Source organism: Antechinus flavipes, chromosome 2 (assembly GCF_016432865.1).
Source record: "Antechinus flavipes isolate AdamAnt ecotype Samford, QLD, Australia chromosome 2, AdamAnt_v2, whole genome shotgun sequence".
Classification (NCBI taxonomy): Eukaryota; Metazoa; Chordata; class Mammalia; order Dasyuromorphia; family Dasyuridae; genus Antechinus; species Antechinus flavipes.
The window spans coordinates 151,783,564-151,803,729 of record NC_067399.1 but is presented as its reverse complement, the minus strand read 5'-3'; the positions used below and the strand labels follow the sequence as shown (position 1 = coordinate 151,803,729).

General features: G+C 34.8%; 1 protein-coding gene across 3 annotated transcripts in view; it reads right to left on the bottom strand.

The window, feature by feature from the left end:
- APMAP (adipocyte plasma membrane associated protein) overlaps positions 1-20,166 on the bottom strand; it is a 56,378-nt gene that overhangs the window by 7,124 nt on the left and 29,088 nt on the right. For 2 of the 3 annotated variants that reach the window (XM_051975830.1, XM_051975828.1), the window contains exons 4-8: positions 11,275-11,367; positions 10,223-10,339; positions 6,461-6,635; positions 5,257-5,391; positions 3,394-3,586 (exon numbers count right to left, since the gene is read on the bottom strand). In XM_051975830.1, the coding sequence (XP_051831790.1) occupies positions 3,394-3,586; positions 5,257-5,391; positions 6,461-6,635; positions 10,223-10,339; positions 11,275-11,367 (713 nt within the window). Of the gene's footprint in view, positions 1-5; positions 2,102-3,393; positions 3,587-5,256; positions 5,392-6,460; positions 6,636-10,222; positions 10,340-11,274; positions 11,368-20,166 lie in introns of those variants that run through there. The other variant, XM_051975829.1, reaches the window with a different exon arrangement.

Genomic DNA, 20,166 nt, shown 5'->3' with positions numbered 1-20,166 from the left:
TAGAAAGGAAACATAGCAGAAGACTTTAGTTTCTGATTGAAACTAAGGTTTATTTCACATAATAGGTTCTCAATAACCAAACTCTAATTGTGTTGGTGCATAAGGTACCTCCCAACCAGTCAAAATATAGCAAAAAAAAAAAATAAAATAATAACTTACCAATTTGGATCTAAAAATAATCAGATATTATTAGTTTACAATGTCCTATGGCAACATATATGAATGAGAACAGCATAACTATTAATACATGCTAAAACTGTATTAATAAGCATAAAAGTATAAACAAAGTATAAAATGTAAAATTTTTATCCATTTCTGCTTTAAAATCAGAGAAGGCATGCTAAGTTGGGAGAAACTCCACACAAGACTTGTAATGAAGTGATGGACCTTTGGCCATAGTTCACTATAAATTATTTTAGTGGCAACTGCTTTTTAGCATACGGGTGTTCTGCAACTTTAAAATAAAATGAAAGGTTTCTTTTGGCCCACAACACCTGTTCCTAAAGCAAATATTAGGAAAGTAGAGAATGAATACAAGCAAAGTTTATTGATTATCTGTACTGGGTGCTATTGCTGAAGAATACAAGATACAGTGCCTAGCCCAGGCATTCTCAATAAATAATTGTTGGCACACTGCTTCTCAGGAGCTTAAGAGCCAGAAATATCTCTTTTTAAAAAAAATAAAGTTAAATATATTTCTACCATGTTTAACATATATTGGATTACTTGCCATCTAGGCGAAGGGGTTAGGGAAGGGGGTAAAAACTGGAACACAAGGTTTTGCAAGGACTAATGTTGCAGAATTATCCATGCATATGTTTTGAAAAATAAAAAGCTTTAATAAAAAAAAAAGTTAAAATAAAAAAGTAACCATTTTCCAGTGGGTATCCTTTTTTTTTCAAATAGTATTTTATAACCACTTAAGTTATAATCCCATAAAAATTATTCCAATATAAGCAAATCTCCAGTCATCCTGATCTATATTTTGCCAATGAACCCAGATGGCTCTAGAAGGGAAAGTGAAACTGATGACTTTGTACAACCCACCCTCATTTAAATCCAATTCATTTGATTGTCATAGCATCATTTCCTTGATGTCATGGTCTTCTTTGAGAAAGGACAAACAATAGTAAACAAAACTAAATATATGTTACATTTTAAATGTGGACATTACTATATATACATGTGCAAAATAGGGTACTGGTTATTTTCCATTAAGCTCTATTTTACCAAAGAAACAAACACCTTATTGTAGTTTAAAAGTGGGCAATAATATATTATTCAGGCCAGCACAAGAAATACAAGGAGCTATTATCCTTTACAAAATCATAGATGTACACATTGTATGCAATATTTCACATTATTTCATAATACCATGAAATTACAATGAAAGCCATATTATGTTCAAAGAATACAAGGAAAGGAGAACATTAAATTCTAAAATAGTACTTAACATCTGAATCAGAATATTTGAGTTTTCCAAAGTGCTTTCACACATTATCTTAACTGTGATCACAACCTTGGAAGTTAGGAAACATAGATATTATCTCTATTTTTTAGAAAAGAAAATAGAAGCACAAAAATGAACATTCCTTGCTCAAAGTCATAGAACTAGGCAGTGGCAAAGTTGAAACTAGAACCCATATCTACAGTATTCCAAGCTTATGTGTGTGTTTTTTTCTATTATAGTTTTTTCATCCTGAGTTTCTTCAGCTAAAAGAAATATCAATCTTCAGTGCCAATATTGGGTCCATAAACAAAGCAATAGTTTTCCTGGAATTAAACTAAATGGTAAATAAATAGTTTTAGAAAATCTTTATTATAAATGTGATTAAAAATTAGCATAGCTAATAAAATTTGATAGCCTGACAATTGAATTCAATAAAAATTAAGAGTTTCATAGAAAGTCACATACAGATATTTTGTGCTTATTTTATATTCTTGAAATGTAGCTTGGTGGCACAATAGATAGAATGCCAGGCCTGAAGTCAGGAAGATTCATCTTCATGAGTTCAAATCTGATCTCAGACACATACTAGCTGTGTGGCCCTCGGGAATTCACTTAACCCTGTTTGCCTCAGTTCCTCAATTGTAAAATGAGCTGAAAAAGGAAAAGGAAAAAACAAACTGCTCCATTATCCAAAAAACCCAAATTTGATAATGAAGAATTGGACAAGACTGAAACAACTGAACAACAATATACTTTTGGAATTCATCAACTCATGAGAATAGGTATTGCTTGACCTAACTGGAGCAATAAAAGGTCTTAAAGTTCTATCCAATTCAATCTCATAGATTGAAGAATCTATAGAAGAGAAAACTGAGACCACAAGAAACAAAATGATCTGTGAATAGTCATATGAGTAATAAATAGTGCTTGGGATCCAAACTCAAGCTCTTCTTTCTACTCTACCACATAATGAAATAATATAAATAGCACTAAACAAAGACTTACAGGAACTATGGATCTTCCCAGATCTACCACTAATTTGTTCTGTGCTGGACAAATCTCTTAACCTACTTATGCTTCAGTTTTTTCATCTTTAAAATGGAAATGTTTATACCTACACTTTCTATATCTATATATGTTGTGAGAATCAAAGCAAAAAAAAAAAATAAAAACATACAAAAATAAATATGTTAATGCTGTGCAAAGTATGTATGCACTGCTATTATTTTACATCACATGAGAGCTCTTGTAAGGTAACTATTATCATTAACTGATGGGGGAGAAAGGGTGCCTTGTAAACAGAATATTAAGCACAGAAAATCTAGGGTTCTTTTCCATCTCTAACTCCAATCTGTACCAATAAACTAGTAGGGAGTGGGTATAGTTCCACAGGTCATAATGCTGCTATCTATTCAAGAGAGATTAGAAATCTCAACATCCATCTCTCAGACTACAAGAGTGATTAAATCAAATGAAAAATAATGGAGTTTGGAGTTGTTAGAACCATCACAATAATGACTGCCTTAGATTAGAAGAGATTGGAGATTTCTATTATATTATGCCAAACAATTTTGCCAAATTTATATCATAAAATGAAATCTATGTTTAGAGCATGAGCACACGAATACACTCTAAAATTATTCAATGCTTTCCCCTATGGATCTTAATTTTGTCATCAGTCTGAAAATAACTTAAATAGGAAAACTGAGAAAGGATTTCTTACATTTTAAACTGTACTATTTATCATTATAAAACCAAATTGCTGTTTTTCCACTAATTATTTTTAATTTACTCCAATCTCACAAATAATTTTTCACATGTTCACTTAAATTATTAAATTGATTGACAAAGAACTATAAAAAATAGAATATTTAGCACTCAAATGGGCCTTTAAGATAACGAGTATTTTTCCATTTGTTCACATTACTAGAGATCTTAATTACCTTAAAAATTAATCTTTTAATCCATGGTTTTTCTGATAAGAAATCCATCATAGAAAACCCAGGATTGTGTCGAACAGTTGACATGGCAACCCAGTAACCTCCAGAGCTGCTTGGTCGAATGTTATCTGGAAAACCAGGCATGTTTTCCACAAACATGTCTGCTCCACCTTTCATAAGCCCAGATACATAGAATCTGAAAGGAAAAAAATAACCATGATAGAAATCAAGAGATTTTATCCCAATTCAATCTTCAGGATAGCAATCTAAACTCATGGAAAATTATAGGAACAATAAATTTCCATTTTAGATGTAGATACAAGATACATTGGTACAGTGAAAAGAGAGCTGGATTTGGAGTCAGAGACCTAAAATTCAAATCCTGGCTCCTTTTTCTTTCTATCTATATGACACTGAACAAGTTGCATCTTCTGGGACCATAATTTCATACTTGTAAAATAAAGTGGTTGGATTCAATGACCACTAAGATCCCATCCACCTTTACTTTCTCTCTCTACAGCATATATGAGGAAATGAAGTTATCATAAACCATGTATATTTAGACAAAAGTAAAAGAGCACAAAGGAAGGAACCAGGAGAAGAAGGAACTGGTAGTCTAGAAAGATCTATCATGCTATACTAGTCTTAAATTGGGTAGAATCTTACAGGAACAAATTTTCAATATATATATGTGAAATTTTTGTTCTTTTTATTTAGTTGTTTCAGTCACGTCCAATTCCACCACATGGAATTTTCTTGGTAAAGATATGGGAGTGGTTTATTATTTCCTTCTCCAGATCATTTTACAGTGAAGCGGGGGGAGGGATGAAACTATGTTCCCTTTAAAATTATCACTCTGAAACTGTGTCTCAGGCCCTCCTGGGAAAGCATATCCCCTCCATCCCCCCAGATAAGTTTTGTTATTATTCAATTAGAAATCTTGATCAAAAAGCACCCCTTAGATCTTTTGGGGATGCCAGGTCCTTTTAAATTCCAATTGGAGACCTGGGTCGGATATCGATAAGTATCTAGACCTGGGAACTTTGGCTTTCTTTTCAACCTGAAATCTGAGCCTCAAGATTCCTTTTTAATGAGCAATTTCTGAACTCATTCTTTGCAGAAGGTCCAAAGCAGGACACTGCCCACTGAGAAGTCATCCTCTTCTCAGTGCCAGCCTCCATTTCTCTAATAGGACTTTGCCACTAAAGAAGTTAGTCTCTTAGCAAAACTGCTCCCTATCCAACAATAAACTTCCATTTTTTGCCACCTAAAACTCATCAGGTTCATGAATTCTTTCATGTTGAATCTCTGCATCAACCAAAGGGAATTTCCATAACTCTCTGATTGCCACTAACCTCATCAGGAGGAAAATGAGGCAAACATATTCAAGGGTCACACAGCTAGAAAGTGTCTGACATCAGATATGAACTCATAAAAATGAGTCTTCCTGATTTCATGCCCAACACTCTTATCTTTTGTTCCACCTATAGGCCCAAAATTCAATCATATCTGAATCTTCACGATTCCACAGACTACACTGTCCATGGAGTTTTCTTAACAAAGATATTGGAGGGATGTGCCACTTCCTTCTCCAGTGGATTAAGGGCAAAGATTAAGTGACTTGTCCAGGGTCACACAGCTATTGTCTGAGGCAAGATCTGACCTCCTGGCCCAAGGCTCTATTCACTGAGCCATAGGAAATAGAAAATAAAAGTGGCCCTAGGTAGTATGGTAAAAAAATGTAATCTCACTTTTTTTTTTTTAATTCAGTAATAAAACATTATCAGTAAGAACATAATAGAAACTTGATAAGGGAAAAATTATAATAAGTAATCCTTATTATTCCATCCTATAACTATAACAAACCTTCTTATTCTTGCCATAGTAGTTTCTACCACCAAAACAAAATCTTCAGCAGGAGACAGCTGGACTCCATTCGGGAATCTTAATCCCTCCATTAAAACCTTTACTTCTCTGGTTACCGTATCATATTCTAGCAATCTGAAAAATAGTAATAAATGACATTCCCATCAATAATATAACAGCAGGAATAAATGATATCGGATGATGTTTTTAGTAACCTGCTCTATCCACTGGGTACTTTAGGATGTTGATCTGATATTGAAATTCATTCACATCTACAGAAGAATTGGATTGAAATGCCTGACTCATTTCCAAATAAGCATCAGAGATACAATTTTGGAGCCACTACTATTCCACAGCAATATCAAATCCAGGAGAGCTTCCATAGATTCTCTAGCTATCTTAGGCGACTTGTTCTTTCCAAGCTAAGAGAGATCCAAGATTACCATATCAAATCAGACATAAATTTAAGAAGACATTTAATAAATGCCTGTTGAACTTGTCTACTATAATTTACAAAAGTTCCGTCACAAAACAGTTCAATTTCTGCAGTAAATCAAAAACACATCATCTTCTTCCCTCATCAAAATAGGGTGTTGTCAGTATTTTCCGAATTCTTCTCATTAGAGATTTTTTTATACTACCCTTTCTACAGAGAGAGAGATTGATTGGTTGTTCTTAAAATTTGTTATGTCCCTGGAATAAGCTCAAATCATCTAAATTAATATTAGACTCTCAGGAGCTCTTGAGCACAAGGAGGACCTGACAATCAAGATAAGCTTTTTGGGTCTATTCCATTCCAGAAGATACCTGAACCTGTTCTGAACACAAATTAACCTCAATGCCATGCTGAGAAACCTTTAACCCCAAAACTCTGTAGATGCCCACTTATGAAGTCAATGAAAAAGTCACTCTTATTCTACAATGTCAGGGAGTAGCTGAGACCTCTCTAATTTTTAACTTCTATTCAGCTGTTAACTGCCACTATCATCTGATGAGATTTCCACTTGCATAATAAGCCTTGGTTTCACCCACCAAAAGGATGTTCATTATCTCACTTGTATCAAAAGCTTGCTTAGAATATTCATATGATTTTTAAAAGTAGAATCTTTTTTGCACTATAATGAAAAACAAAAGTTATAAACTTTACTTAAGCTATCCTTTTTGACATCTATAATTAAATAGAAATACAGAGATAAACACTTACCGTCCATCATCTGTACCTTCCATAACCAAAAGCAGATAATCTCGTCTTTGCCATTTACTGCTAGAATCCGTAAAATAAATTTTCCTCCCATCTTTGGTAACTGTCAGATCATTCACAAATGACATTTTCTTTCCTTCAATGGGTATTTTGGAAGACAAGAGATGTTTCACTCTACCTAGATGAAAAAAAAGAATATCTAGTTTCATTTTAAACTTGCTTTTTCAAGAACCTAAATGTTAGAAAAAGATGATTTTTAAAACATAAACATAATTATCTTCAAAAAAGAAAAACTAGATGAAATATTTTATGTCAAGCAAATCAGAAGATTAAAATTCAAGTTTTTTCCTTAAATACAACAATATAACATTTTAGCCCATAAATTCACTAAAAGCACATAATCTCCCTTCTCTAAGGCAAGGATTCTTTTTTTTTAATAGCTTTTTATTTACAAGTTATATGCACAGGTAATTTTACAGCATTGACAATTGCCAAACCTTTTGTTCCAATTTTTCCCCTCCTTCCTTCCACCCCCTCCCCTAGATGGCAGGTTGACCAATACATGTTAAATATGTTAAAGTATAAATTAAATACAAAATAAGTATACATGTTAAGGCAAGGATTCTTAACTTTGCATCTACAAACACCCAAGGGATATGAAGAGGAAAAAAAAAAACCATTTCAGGGAATCTGTATATATTTCAATATTACTTATTTCCTTAAACCTATTTATTTTATATATTTAAAAGTATTATTATAAGGGTCCATAAAGTTCATCAAAATAACAAAGAAGCTCAAGACACAGAAAAGGGTGGGGCACTTTTTTTATTTAGTTAATTGGCATGAAAAAATATGTAATCAATAACCATAAAAGTAATTTTAAAAATTAATCCTGGTTAAATTTGAGAAAAAAATATTAAAAACTCTCCATTTGTCTGCTTCTAAAATTCAGAAAAAACATAAAAATTTTAAAAATATAATTTTTTTGTTATCCTAAGGTTTATATTTTTGTGAATTAAGAGAGGAAAGATAGACACTTATATACACAAAGATATATGGAGAGAGATGAAACACACCTACACAGAGTCACACAGAGAGAGAGAGACAATGATAAAGTGAAACCAAGATACAGAGACATTCATAAAATAATAGAACTATCATGTAAACTTTCAGATCACTGAAGCTAAAAACCTTTATTTAACAAGCTGTTTTCACAAATGTGAGCTTCTTTGGATATTTGCCCTTTCAGTTAAGGAAAATTTTACTAAGAACTAAAGAACTTACCCCAATATTGGCAGTACAGAATGCCATGTAAAATGTTTTCCATACAAATATAGGTAATTTAAGCTCCCTAAAGGCAAAACTATTTTGATTTAGTCTTTATCCTCCCACTCTCATTTGACTACAGACACACATACACATCTTGAGAAAAAAAGGCAGCCGTGAAGCCAGAAGAAATGGGTTCATATCTTGAATCTGAAATACACTAGTTTAATCACCATGGACAAGTTATCTACCCTCTTGGTGCTTTAGGAAACACCCCATATCAACAAATTGCAGAGAAAATGACAATCTACACTAGTAGGAGGTTTTGCCTTAGCTGGGAATTCTCTATACTAATGAAATCACATATTTAGTCTTTATCCCTAAAACTTTACTTTTTTAGCATTTAGTATAGAATCTTCCACATGCTATATACTTTGTTAGATAAGTTCACAAAAATCATCTATTTCTATATGCCATTAGTGAAAACAAAAGAAACTAAAAAAGAAATTAATTTCATCAATATCTTAAAGATATTATAGCTCCATAATCCAAGAGTTGGAACACGAAAGGAATTTGGGGATGATCTAGATCAAACTCTTTACAGATTAACAAAATGAGATCCAGAAATTTTAAGCAGGCTGATCAAGATTAAGCAATCTTGAGACAGTTAATATAGAATGGATCTACAATGCAATCAGTGGTCTTCCCACTCCAAAATGCAGCATGCTTTCCATTACACCAAGTTACCTCTCATCTGCACAGTGAATAAAATTATTTTGATAGAATTCATGGGAAAACTGAACTGCTTATAATTATATTTCTAAATGTAGTAAAATGGTAATACTTCCCAAATTAACAGAGATTTAATACAATATTCAAAAGTGACATGTTAGTCTATAGAATTAGACAAAGTCAATGCAAAATTAATACGGAAAAACAGACAATAGTGAGAACTATGAAAAAGAATACTGCCAAAAGAGAAATAATAAAATTGAATATTAAAACATAACACATAAAACAATTTTTTTTCAAAACCATCTGGCACTAAAAAAAAAAAAAAAGAATATAGCAAACCCACTGATTGAACCCAATTGACTACTGCTAAATGAATTCCTCACGTAAATATTGGGTGATAAAATCACTATTCATTATAAATTACTTTTTTAAAAAATCAGCTGATAAAAATGGGTTTGGATCCACTCCATATATCACAGTAAACTCCAACTATATCAGTAATCTAAATAACTTTCAAAACTTTTTTTAAAAACTGAAAAAAAGTAAAAACATTTGTCTCAATATAAGGAACAGGGATATTTTAATCAATAGAAAATATTGTTGGAAACAAAAAGCAATCAATTATACAAGGAAAAAAGATTTTACACAGTTAAAAAAAAATTAAAGGAAAAAAACAGATTAGAAAAACTATTGACAGGAAATAAAATCTGACATCTAGAATGTGTAAAAAAAATACATATTGATAAGAGAAATAAGATTACCCTATTGATTATTATTAGTAATACTATTGATAGTAATCAAAAAGGAAGAGTAGACAACTTATGAAAGAAGAAATATAAATTGGTCATAACTATAGGAAAAGATGCTCAAAATTCCCAACATAATCAGAAGAATGGAAAATTCAGAAAAACCTGAATGTACAAACTGATACTTATTAGAATGGGAATTTTGGCAATTTTTTTAAAAATCCAGTTTTGGTAGATCTATGGAGAAATACTATTTGTAAAATCACATGCCACTGCAAACAGTTTGAAGAGCAACATGGCAATACGCATTAGAATGTCAAAAGAGATCATAGCTTTCAACCCATGATCTCATTGCTAGGGTTCCATGCTAAGACACCATGAAAGGCCCTAGATATAAAAAAAATTCATAGCTACGTTATTTAGAATAATTTTAAAAAATAAAAAACACTGGAAACAACTGATATACCAATAAATAGAGAACAACTGAATAACTCATGAATACATATGGAGCTATAATAATCAATCAATATGAAGCAAACATAGTATAAATAACTATATAGCAGAGGAGAAGCAGAGAAAAAAAGTCAACAAAACCAAAACTTATATACAGTAACTAAACTATATTTTTTAACAAGAAAAAAAAGGGAAAAAACAAAAACAGAGCCAAAAGGGATACAACTTCAAAGTGGCTCATTAAGGAAATGTAGGGGAAAAAAAATACTTACTTTTCTGTGAATCCATTGGGTTCTGCCTTATTAAAAGCTAAAAATATGGGGTATTTTTTTTTCATTTTTTACATGTTTGATTTGCTGTTGATTACTAAGTATATAATTTTTTAAAATAAAATATTGAAATGAATTGTAGATCAATGACTTATATACATTCAAGTAAATGAGAAAACAGTACAAAATTATTTGTCGTGATTCTAATTCTAATGCAAGTTAAGAAATATAAAATTATTTCAAGGCAAAGCCTTGAGGTTACCAAAGTAATTGCAATATAAGGGGTCACAACCTACCTGTATTGGGATCCACTTCAAATATCCCTTGGTAAGCATCTGCCACAAAGAGTGTACCATTAGGCCCAACTCGTATGCCAAGAGGTCTGCCACAAGCAGGTTCATCTTCTCTGGTTTCTATGAAGACAAATGAAAAGGAATGCTAATTCCAAATGTGGAATTTTATCCATAACAAATTAATTATCTTCCAAGGTATCTTCATGACTTTTCTTTTCCTACTAATACAAGACTAATTATGGTATATTGTTAAGGTTTCACCTGTTTAATGTTGCCTTGCCAGTTCAAGTCACAGTTTCTGTACTCAATACAGCATCTTTTTGAAAAAATGAGAATGTACTTAGCAATACCCACCACTATGAAGCTTCATTTTTATCTTAGCAGTGTCAAACTATTCTCAGTTAATAAAATAAGGTTGTTAGTGATAGCCTCCAAAAGCTGTCATATATCTTAGTGGGTCACCCTAACCTATTTTTCTACCACTCAGAAAATACAAAACTAATCTTTCAAACATAGTTCTATGTTAATCTATGGATCTATTTTTCTCTTTTTATAAAGCTATTTTACCAAACCTATAACAACCAATATTAAAGTTTTCAACTTCTATTTCCCATTTCAGATAGGCTTTCAATTCAATACAGATTAATGTAATAACTACAGTGTCATCCAAAAAAATTACAATGGATTTAGAGAGTAACACTGAAGTGTACCAACAGATTGACTTGGGGTTCACAAAAGAATGACGATTGGGCCATGCAAATGAACAATGCTGTATGATATAAATATTTCCATTTGTTAATACTATTCTTTGGGAAAATCAAAGTAAAGAGAATTTGGGCAGCATGGTTAAAATTATTCCAGAAGTCAGCAGGTCATAGTCCCAGGCAAGGTATTAGTAGAACCCAGGGATCTCGCAAATTCCTGACCATTACTTTTTCCATTGGTAGATCATGCCTCCTTGAAAATTTATTTGATCTCTAATTTCTAGTAGTTATATGGAATAAGTGTCTCTCTCCAGATTTCAAGAAATGCATAAGAACTCTTCAAAGACGTACTACAAGGGCCTTCACCAAGTCTGGCAATAGTGATTACTTCTCCATTTTCAAGTTTTACAATTCGACCATCAGCAGTGCCAGTAAACAAAACATCTGGAAGAAGACAAAAGAGGTTACTTGAGTACCTTATCTACAGAGTTGTGAACATCATAAATGTTTATGTGACCTTCCATGATGCTCCAAAAATTATAGGTGACTTTTAATTCTTCACTTTGCTAGAGTATAAAAGTAGTCATAGGGGAAAAAAGACACTTTTGAGAGCAAAACTCCACAATGTTTTAAATAAACAGAAAAGCATATTATGCTTAAAGAATTATCTCTTTGAATATAACTTAGACATATGAAAAATATGGTATTTAGAGGAGAACCTGGAGAAAATAATATAGTCATTAAATCTAAATGCCAATGGAAAGCTAAGGAATTGTGCTCTCTTGAATCATCCCCCCAATAATAAAGAATACAACACAATTATATCTTCTTAGACTGTGTGATTCTTATATTCATCCTCCCACTACAAATTTATGCTACATAACCTTAACCTGGCCCTTACTGCACCTAGACATTGCTATTATATTTTCCTTATCAACTCATTATCCCATTCCCCACTGAGATTATTCTTCCATATCTTTTTATACCTCTTCAATCCTCCTGACTCACTCCTCCCTCTTTTCACTCTCTCAACCCAGGCTGCCTCATATTTTCCAGAAAAAAACTGAAGCCATTACCATGGATTCCCTCTTCTCCCGTTTTCCTCATCTGCTATCATTCATATAACTTCTACAACTATCCCAATCATCCCTCTCTCATCTAATAAAGTAACCTTATTCCTTTATCAGAGCTAACCCCACCACCTGCTTAAGTGATCCTATTCCATCCAATATTCTACAAAAGAATGCTCCTCTATATTTCCCTTTTCAATCTCTTTTTACTTGATTGGTTCATTTCCTGCTACCTACAAACATGCTCATGTCTCCCTTTCTTGACCCTTCTATCAACTACCATCCCACATCTCTTCTACTTTTTGCAAGTAAATTCCTTGAAAAAGCTACTTTCAATAGATTCCTACACTTTCTTTCCTCTCAAGCTTTACAATTCAGTTTCCAACATTATTCCACTGTAATTACTCCCTCCAAAGTAACCAATGTTCTCTTAGTTGCTAAATGCAATAAACTTTTATTCCTATAGTCTCCTTAAACTCTCTGCAGCCTTAGACTCTTACAGTTGATCACTCTCTCCCAGATACAATCTGTTTTCTAGATTTGAGGGAACCGCTCTCTCCAAGTTTTCTTCCAGATGAAGTATGAGAAAGTAGCAAATCCTGAGAAACCCTAAGGCTACTCAGCCTTGGGAGTAGCACAAACAATGCTGGCCAATAGCAATAATTTAATGCTGATTCAGCTGGTCAATAAATTGGGAACTACCTACAACTCTTCAATAGTACCTCTAAACCGTAATATTAGCATATCAATCTAGTCTTTGTTTCTCTTTCCCATAAAGTTACCTTCTTGATTCTGACACTGTTGTAAAAATTATTTTGGAATTTTAGCCCACCGTCAAGTAATACATCTTTGCTCCTTAACTTGAAGACTGAGTGCATGAATTCTTTCACCAAACCCACGACACTGACCAGGGAAACCCTAATCTTGTTAGGGTGTCTTTTTCCTCAACACTTCTATTTCATCCCCACTTCTCTGTCTCCTTTACTGAATCGGTCCTCCAGCATATGTCCACTCGTCATAGAGGGTCCCTGAGGGCTCTGTCAAGAGTCTTCTTTTCTTCTCTCTCTATATTATTTAGTGATCTTATACCTCCTATAGATTTAATTACCATCTCTATGCTAATGATTCCCAAAACTACTTAATCCTGCCCCAAACTCTCTGCTAACAGTCTTGTTGAGATTCATAAAAATCTCCCAAAAGAAACCCCAAAAAGGGTCACAGACTAATGTTTAGAGGCATCTCAAAAAAATCTGTAGGCTTGAACCCTTATCCAAGACAAGGGGCAAAGTTTACTATAATTATAATGCCAATTGAAGTGGGCTAAATTCCAAAAGAATTTAGCAAAGAACCAAAAGAAAGAAGATAGATTTATAGGACAAAGTTAGAGCAGAGCTTCATGTTACATATTTGCTAATTTTATGACTTACAAGTAGGTTTGAGGGGTGGCCTATTCACTATTGTCTCAGGAATATAGTTATCAGTGACCAACAGATTATCTCTCTGACAGTCAGTAATGTTTATAGGACTATTCTAAGGCCAGAAGACTTTAGAATTATTGACAGACAGATTGTTAGAACAAAAGCACTCTAAGGTCAGGGGACCTTCTCACTACTGTTTCCCCCCTAAAAGCTGTACTCCACCATTTGTCCCCTCTCAAGCATTTGAAACCCAAATTCATTTGGCTCAAAGGGAAAGAGACTTCATCTTCTGAAGCTGCTTCATGCTGATAATGGGTATAGAGCTGTCTCTATCTAGTGGGGTCTAGACTAAATAAAGGAGGCACATGACTTGAAGGTGGCAGCATCCAGGGTGTGCTGAATGTAAAAATCTGTCAGCCAATGTTATTCAGGTTGAACAAGTAGTTGGAAGTTCATATCTTGGAGTCTAACAAGCCTCACAAGTAGGTTAAAAATGCAGGGGCCAAATATAAGCAAAAAATAATAATAATAATTAAAAGTGGGGTTACTAGGGACAGTAACTAGGAACACCACTCGGAGGAAGACTTGGAGGGATGGGGTAGACAAGACCATAATGTTTAAAAGGCATTAAGCATTGGGTAGAGACAATGACATGCAGGGTAGAGCTAATAATCTTAAATGGATTTGATCTACTTTAGCAAAAACCTCTGAGCCTTTTCAGTCTTACAAAGGAAGATTTTTAACCAATTAATAAAGGTGACAACAAAAACCAAAAGCAGTTTGAAGCCCCTGAAAGGAGGCATATATATAAAATCCATTTGCCAGTTCTCCCCTAAGTATGTGCTCCTCCTCCAGATTAGCTTCAAGATGGGGAGGAGGAGGGAAAGAGGGTTAAGAGACCTTTCAGGATTTACTTGGACACAACTTGGGCAGACCTGACAGCCCTGTTTGATTATTTCTCCTAGCTTGTGACCAGTGAAAATAGGTTTCACAAGGGATTGGAGAGCTTTTTTCCCCCCAAGTAAGTAGCTTGTTATAGGCCAAAGAAATGTTTATACTGGATGGCTTTTGAGATTAGAAGTTGGCCTAAAGGTGTTTGAAATCATCCGGAAGAATTTGCAAGCCTGTTTCTGCTGGCCTGAAGTGAATCCAACTTCTGGTATCCTTTACAAAACATAATAAACATGTCTTTAGGTCCATGGACAGCTTAAAATAATTGTAAATTTTTTCCTGCATATTTAATGGAGAAATTATTTATTTTTGTTGTCAAAAGTCCCCTTTCTTTTCATATAGCCTATGATCTTGTAAAACATGAAAGTTATATTTGGAGTCAGTATAGATGTTCACTCTCATTCCTTTCCCCAATTCTAAAACTCTGGTTCTGAACCTGGTGGGGAGTTAGAATCTCCAGTACTTGGTCTAGGGTGAGCTTAGGGACTTCCTCAAGTAGAAGAGTTCTGATAGGTACTACGCTAAGGCAGAAGGGTCACCCCAAAGACACCAAGTTTCTTTGAGAAGTAAGCAAGGGGTCTGGTATAGGGTCCCAGGAATTGAGTCAAAACCCCTAGAACCTGGCTGCGCCTTCCATCAATATATAGCATAAAAGGTTTTAGATATTGTTAAGGCTGAGGTAAAGATTGGTTTAGCTTTCAGGATCTTAAAAGCCTTGACCTGGTCAGGGACCCATTAAAAGGAAATTGTGTCAGGATCTTGAATAGAATCATAGCAATAACTAAATTTAGGTATAAAATCAAGCCATGCCCAGGAAAGTATACAAGTGTTTCTTTGAGAAAGGTTTGGAGAGGGATAAAATTGCTTCCAAATTGCTTCCTCTCTACTGTGAGCAAAAAGGAGGTAGGAGTTAATTCATGAACAGAGAGATAGGCAAAGTGGGCCTGGAGACAAAGAAACTATCACCCCAGGAAATCAGAAAGTGAAGGGTTTCTACAGCTGCACCCAGAGAAGCTTCTTGGGTGGGGCTGCAGATCAAGATATCATTGACATATTGGATAGCCAGTGCCTGTCCAAATAGGTGGGAACTGTCACAGAAGTCCTGAGCTACCTCCATGTTATGGACATGATTGTCCATGCTAATTAGTGGGGGTTACATTCCCCTGGATTTGCTCCTTCAAAGGTAAAAAGAAATTGTGAGTCTTTATGTAACGGTATGCAAAAGAAAGCATCTTTAAGATCTAAAGTAGAACACCTGTCAGATTGGCTAGATGACAGGAAAAATAATGATGAATGTTGGAGGGGATGCGGGAAAACTGGGACACTGATGCATTGTTGGTGGAGTTGTGAACGAATCCAACCATTCTGGAGAGCAATCTGGAATTATGCCCAAAAAGTTATCAAACTGTGCATACCCTTTGATCCAGCAGTGCTACTACTGAGCTTATACCCCAAAGAGATACTAAAGAAGGGAAAGGGACCTGTATGTGCAAAAATGTTTGTGGCAGCCCTGTTTGTAGTGGCTAGAAACTGGAAATTGAATGGATGCCCATCAGTTGGAGAATGGCTGGGTAAATTGTGGTATATGAATATTTTATAGAATATTATTGTTCTGTAAGAAATGACCAGCAGGATGAATACAGAGAGGCTTGGAGAGACTTACATGAACTGATGCTAAGTGAAATGAGCAGAACCAGGAGATCATTATACACTTCGACAACGATACTGTGTGAGGATGTATACTGATGGAAGTGGATTTCTTTGACAAAGAGACCTAACTGAATTTCAATTGATAAATGATAGACAGAAGCAGCTACACCCAAAGAAAGAACACTGGGAAACGAATGTGAACTATTTGCATTTTTGTTTTTCTTCCCGGGTTATTTTTAACTTCTGAATCCAATTTTCCCTGTGCAAGAAGAGAACAGTTCGGTTCTGCAAACATATATTGTATCTAGGATATACTGCAACACATCTAACATATATAGGACTGCTTGTCATCTAGGGGAGGAAGTGGAAGGAGGGAGGGGAAAAATCGGAACAGAAGAGAGTGCAAGGGATAATGTTGTAAAAAAAATTACCCTGGCATGGATTCTGTCAATATTATTAAATAAAATAAAAAGATCTAAGGTAGAAAACCATCGTATCCCCTAAGATACATTGGGCTCATGGCTTCTACTGACCATTTGATCTGATTATAGAAATTTGCTATAAGAGGAAAAAGCAGAGACATGATTATAACAGCATCAAAACAAATTTTTCAGGCTTCAGCCTGAGAGCACATACATGTCAGGATAAAGCATCCTTAGCTCCGTTTGACAGCTGATCATGCAGTAATTCCACCTCATAGAGAAACTCTGGGATAATCAGGTAGGAAACAAAGAAATAGAACTGAGAAATTGAGTCAGAAGAATCCAACCTTGGGCAGAGATTAAAGTTGTCCTCACAATTCTTGTACAGCTAAGATATCCACCTACAACTGTTCAGAAAGGCATCCCTCTGAGTAACTTAGGGCATTTCTCTTGAATGGTGGATTACTGACTTAATGATCAGGCAATCAAATTTAAAACTCAAAAAACTATCAGTTATAGTCCCAAGAGATTTTATCTCTAATTGCAAATTAATAATAGCTTAGGGCTAGATAAATTATTTTTAAAAGTTTATCAGGACTTTCACATATAGGAGATTTTATTTAACATGTAGATTCTTATTAAACACATTCCTTGTTTAAAAACTATACATTCTAAACAAGCTCATTTCTCAGGACTAATGAACTTGCTTAACCTGATGGTTTCAAGAAAACTGGCAAGCTTACAAATTAAGGGGAGTTGACAGAGAGCTGAACTTGCTATTACTCACCTCAATTATTCTTAATGTTTTCCTGGGCTGTGCTGTTTGATACCTCTTCTTTTTTTGCCAAAAGCCATCCTACAAAACTGCATCTACTCTGGCATCCCAGAGAAAGTGTAAAGATAGTGAAGGTTCCCTAGGAACTTTGCTGAAAACTGCAAAAATTTCCAAGTCTGGGAATCCCGAGTCAAGGAAAATTTGCTGAGTGTGGAGCTCAAGATGACCTAGACAATCCTTCTCCCAGCTGCTTGGGCTGTTCCACCTATAAGTTTGAGGGAGAAAAAAACTGGGGGCTTACCTTGACAATGAGGGAATCAAAGCAGGGGAGGCCAGATTGCCCCTATATGGGACACCAAATTTTGAGGTTCAGAAAGACCCAAGAGGTTGGGGATCGCAGACTAATGTCTTGAGGTGTCTCAAAAGAATTTGCAGGCTTAAATCCATCTCCAAGTCAAGGGGCAAAATTTATTGTAATTGTAATGCCAATTGAAGTAAGTTAAGTTCCCAAAGAAATTAGCAAAGAACCAAAAGAAAGACTGATTTATAGGACATCAGGTTAGACCAGAGCTTCATGTTATTTATTTGCTAATTTTATAGCTTACAGGTAGGTTTGAGGGGTAGTCTATTCACAATTATCTCAAGAACATAGTTATCACTGACCAACAGATTATCTGACAATAAGTAATGTTTATGGACTATTCTAAGGCCAAAAGACTTTAGAATTACTGACAGATTATTAGAACAACAGAACTCTAAGGTCGGATCACCTCAAGATCTCTGATTATAAAGCCTTATGGCTTTTTTATTTTACTTAGAATTTTACTTATTTTACTTTAGAATCATTTTAAGGGCACTCTCAAGTCAGGAGACCTCACTGCTATATTTCCCCTAAAAGCTGCTCCAATCAGGTAAATTCCCGAAGCAAAACCAGAAGTGGACTAGCAAAGATAGAGGATTAATTCAGTTCAGGAAACAAACTAGCTGAGAAAAGTTTGTAATCAGTCAAATAAGTGCACAGCCCAGGAAGGGCAAGAAACTGGGGAGAAGAGAATAGACTCTAAATGGTTCAAGTCTGTAAGATGACTTTCTCCTTGCCAAGAATTGGTGAGCCACCTGAGTGACTGGGATTGAGAGAATTTAGGTTTGCATTTCCCTTTGATATAGGGAAATCCTAAGAACTTCAGGTCCATAAGGTTCTCCCATTTTCCTTTGATAAGATTGGATGAGATTTCCAGCAAAAAGGATAAAATACTGTGAATCTTGGGAAAGGAACAATCTAAGGGAGCTGGCTCTAAAAACCTATCTAGTGTCCTGGGAAGATAGCCTTTTAGGAAAAATTGGGAGGAGCTACCACAATGTATAGGAATTAAATACTATTGTTTTGTTTGGGCAGGTGCTCTACTCAGAGGAACAGTTGATCCCCCAGGGCTGGGTATAAATTCAAAGGAGCTTTCAAAACCAGTCAGCCTGCTCCAATGACTCTGGCTCCAAAACTTCCCTTGAGATGGACAGAAGCAGCTACACCCAAAGAAAGAACACTAGTGTTCCTAGTGTTCTAGGAAATGAATATAAACTGCTTTCATTCTTGTTTTTCTTCCCAGGTTATTTATACCTTCTGAATCCAATTCTCCCTGTGCAACAAGAGAACTGTTCGGTTCTGCACATATATATTGTATCTAGGATATACTGTAACCTTTTCAACATGTAAAGGACTGCTTGCCATCTGGGGGAGGGGGTAGAAGGAGGGAGGGGAAAAATCGGAACAGAAGTGAGTGCAAGGGATAATGCTGTAAAAAATTACCCTGGCATGGGTTCTGTCAATAAAAAGTTAAAAAAAAAAAAAACCTTCCCTTGAAAAATGCTTGTTTTGTACATAATTGGACTTATGCAAATAGTTTTTAGCTAGAGAAAGGAAGGACTAGTTCTGAGACAGGGAAAGTTTTTAACTGCCACATCAAAAAAAAGAAAAAGAAAAAAAAATATCTGACATTTCTATGAACCCAGAACTGCCCAATTTGGACCTGCAGAAGAACTGCTAAAACATTTCAGCAGATTCTGGGGGTTTTGAGGCTGTTTTAAGTTGCTTGGCACCATCTCTCAGTCAGCTAACTTGAGTTAGTGTACTGTATTTTTAAGTAGGCCTAATTTACATGACTAAAAAACCTTCTGAGAAACTGAACCATACATAGGCTTATAGAAAAACTGCAAAGAGGGGGAAAAAAAACCCTACTCTCTCTGGGATTTTCTAATCTCCCTTGCGAGAACCTTGTGGAATCTGTTCTGGCTAGGCTGGTGTCCCTAACTGGCCTGGATTCTTCTGGGGTTTGCGCTGGTACCCCAACATCTTTGACATGGATCCCCAGCATTTCTGGCACTGAGGGCAGGTTAGTCACTGGGCCACAGATCACCAGCTGGACATCTAGGTCCAAATTTCTCTGAATCTCTCCCCCAGGGCCCTAAAGACTGTCAATTTCTTAAAGCTCTGTAGGTGGACCTGAAAGGACAGTTTTCTGCCACCTTAATTTTTGGGGCTGTGTGAGTTTAAATTGCAATTCTGATTCTGAAATTGTATGAGATAATTACTATTAACTAATACATGCAAAAATTGTGAACTTGTTTATTCTGGTATAAGATTTTAGAAATATGTGTACATTAATATTGAAGTATTGCTACTAAAAAATTTAATCTGTATTTGATTTGATTTTAAATTAAAAATTTTTGGTTCTCTGGAAACCTACCTAAAAAGGTCACATATTTGTATCTCCCAATTAGACCATGTTGCTTTCTAATTTGTATATTGGGTAGTTTGTAAAAATTGTATGACCTGGGCTTTAACATTCTGGATAAGTAGTATAGATTTTGTTTAAATTTGGTCCAAAGTTATTTAGATATTACCTATATTCTGAATCTTAAGGTTTACCTTGCTCCCTTTAACAAATAATTAAAAGCAAGAA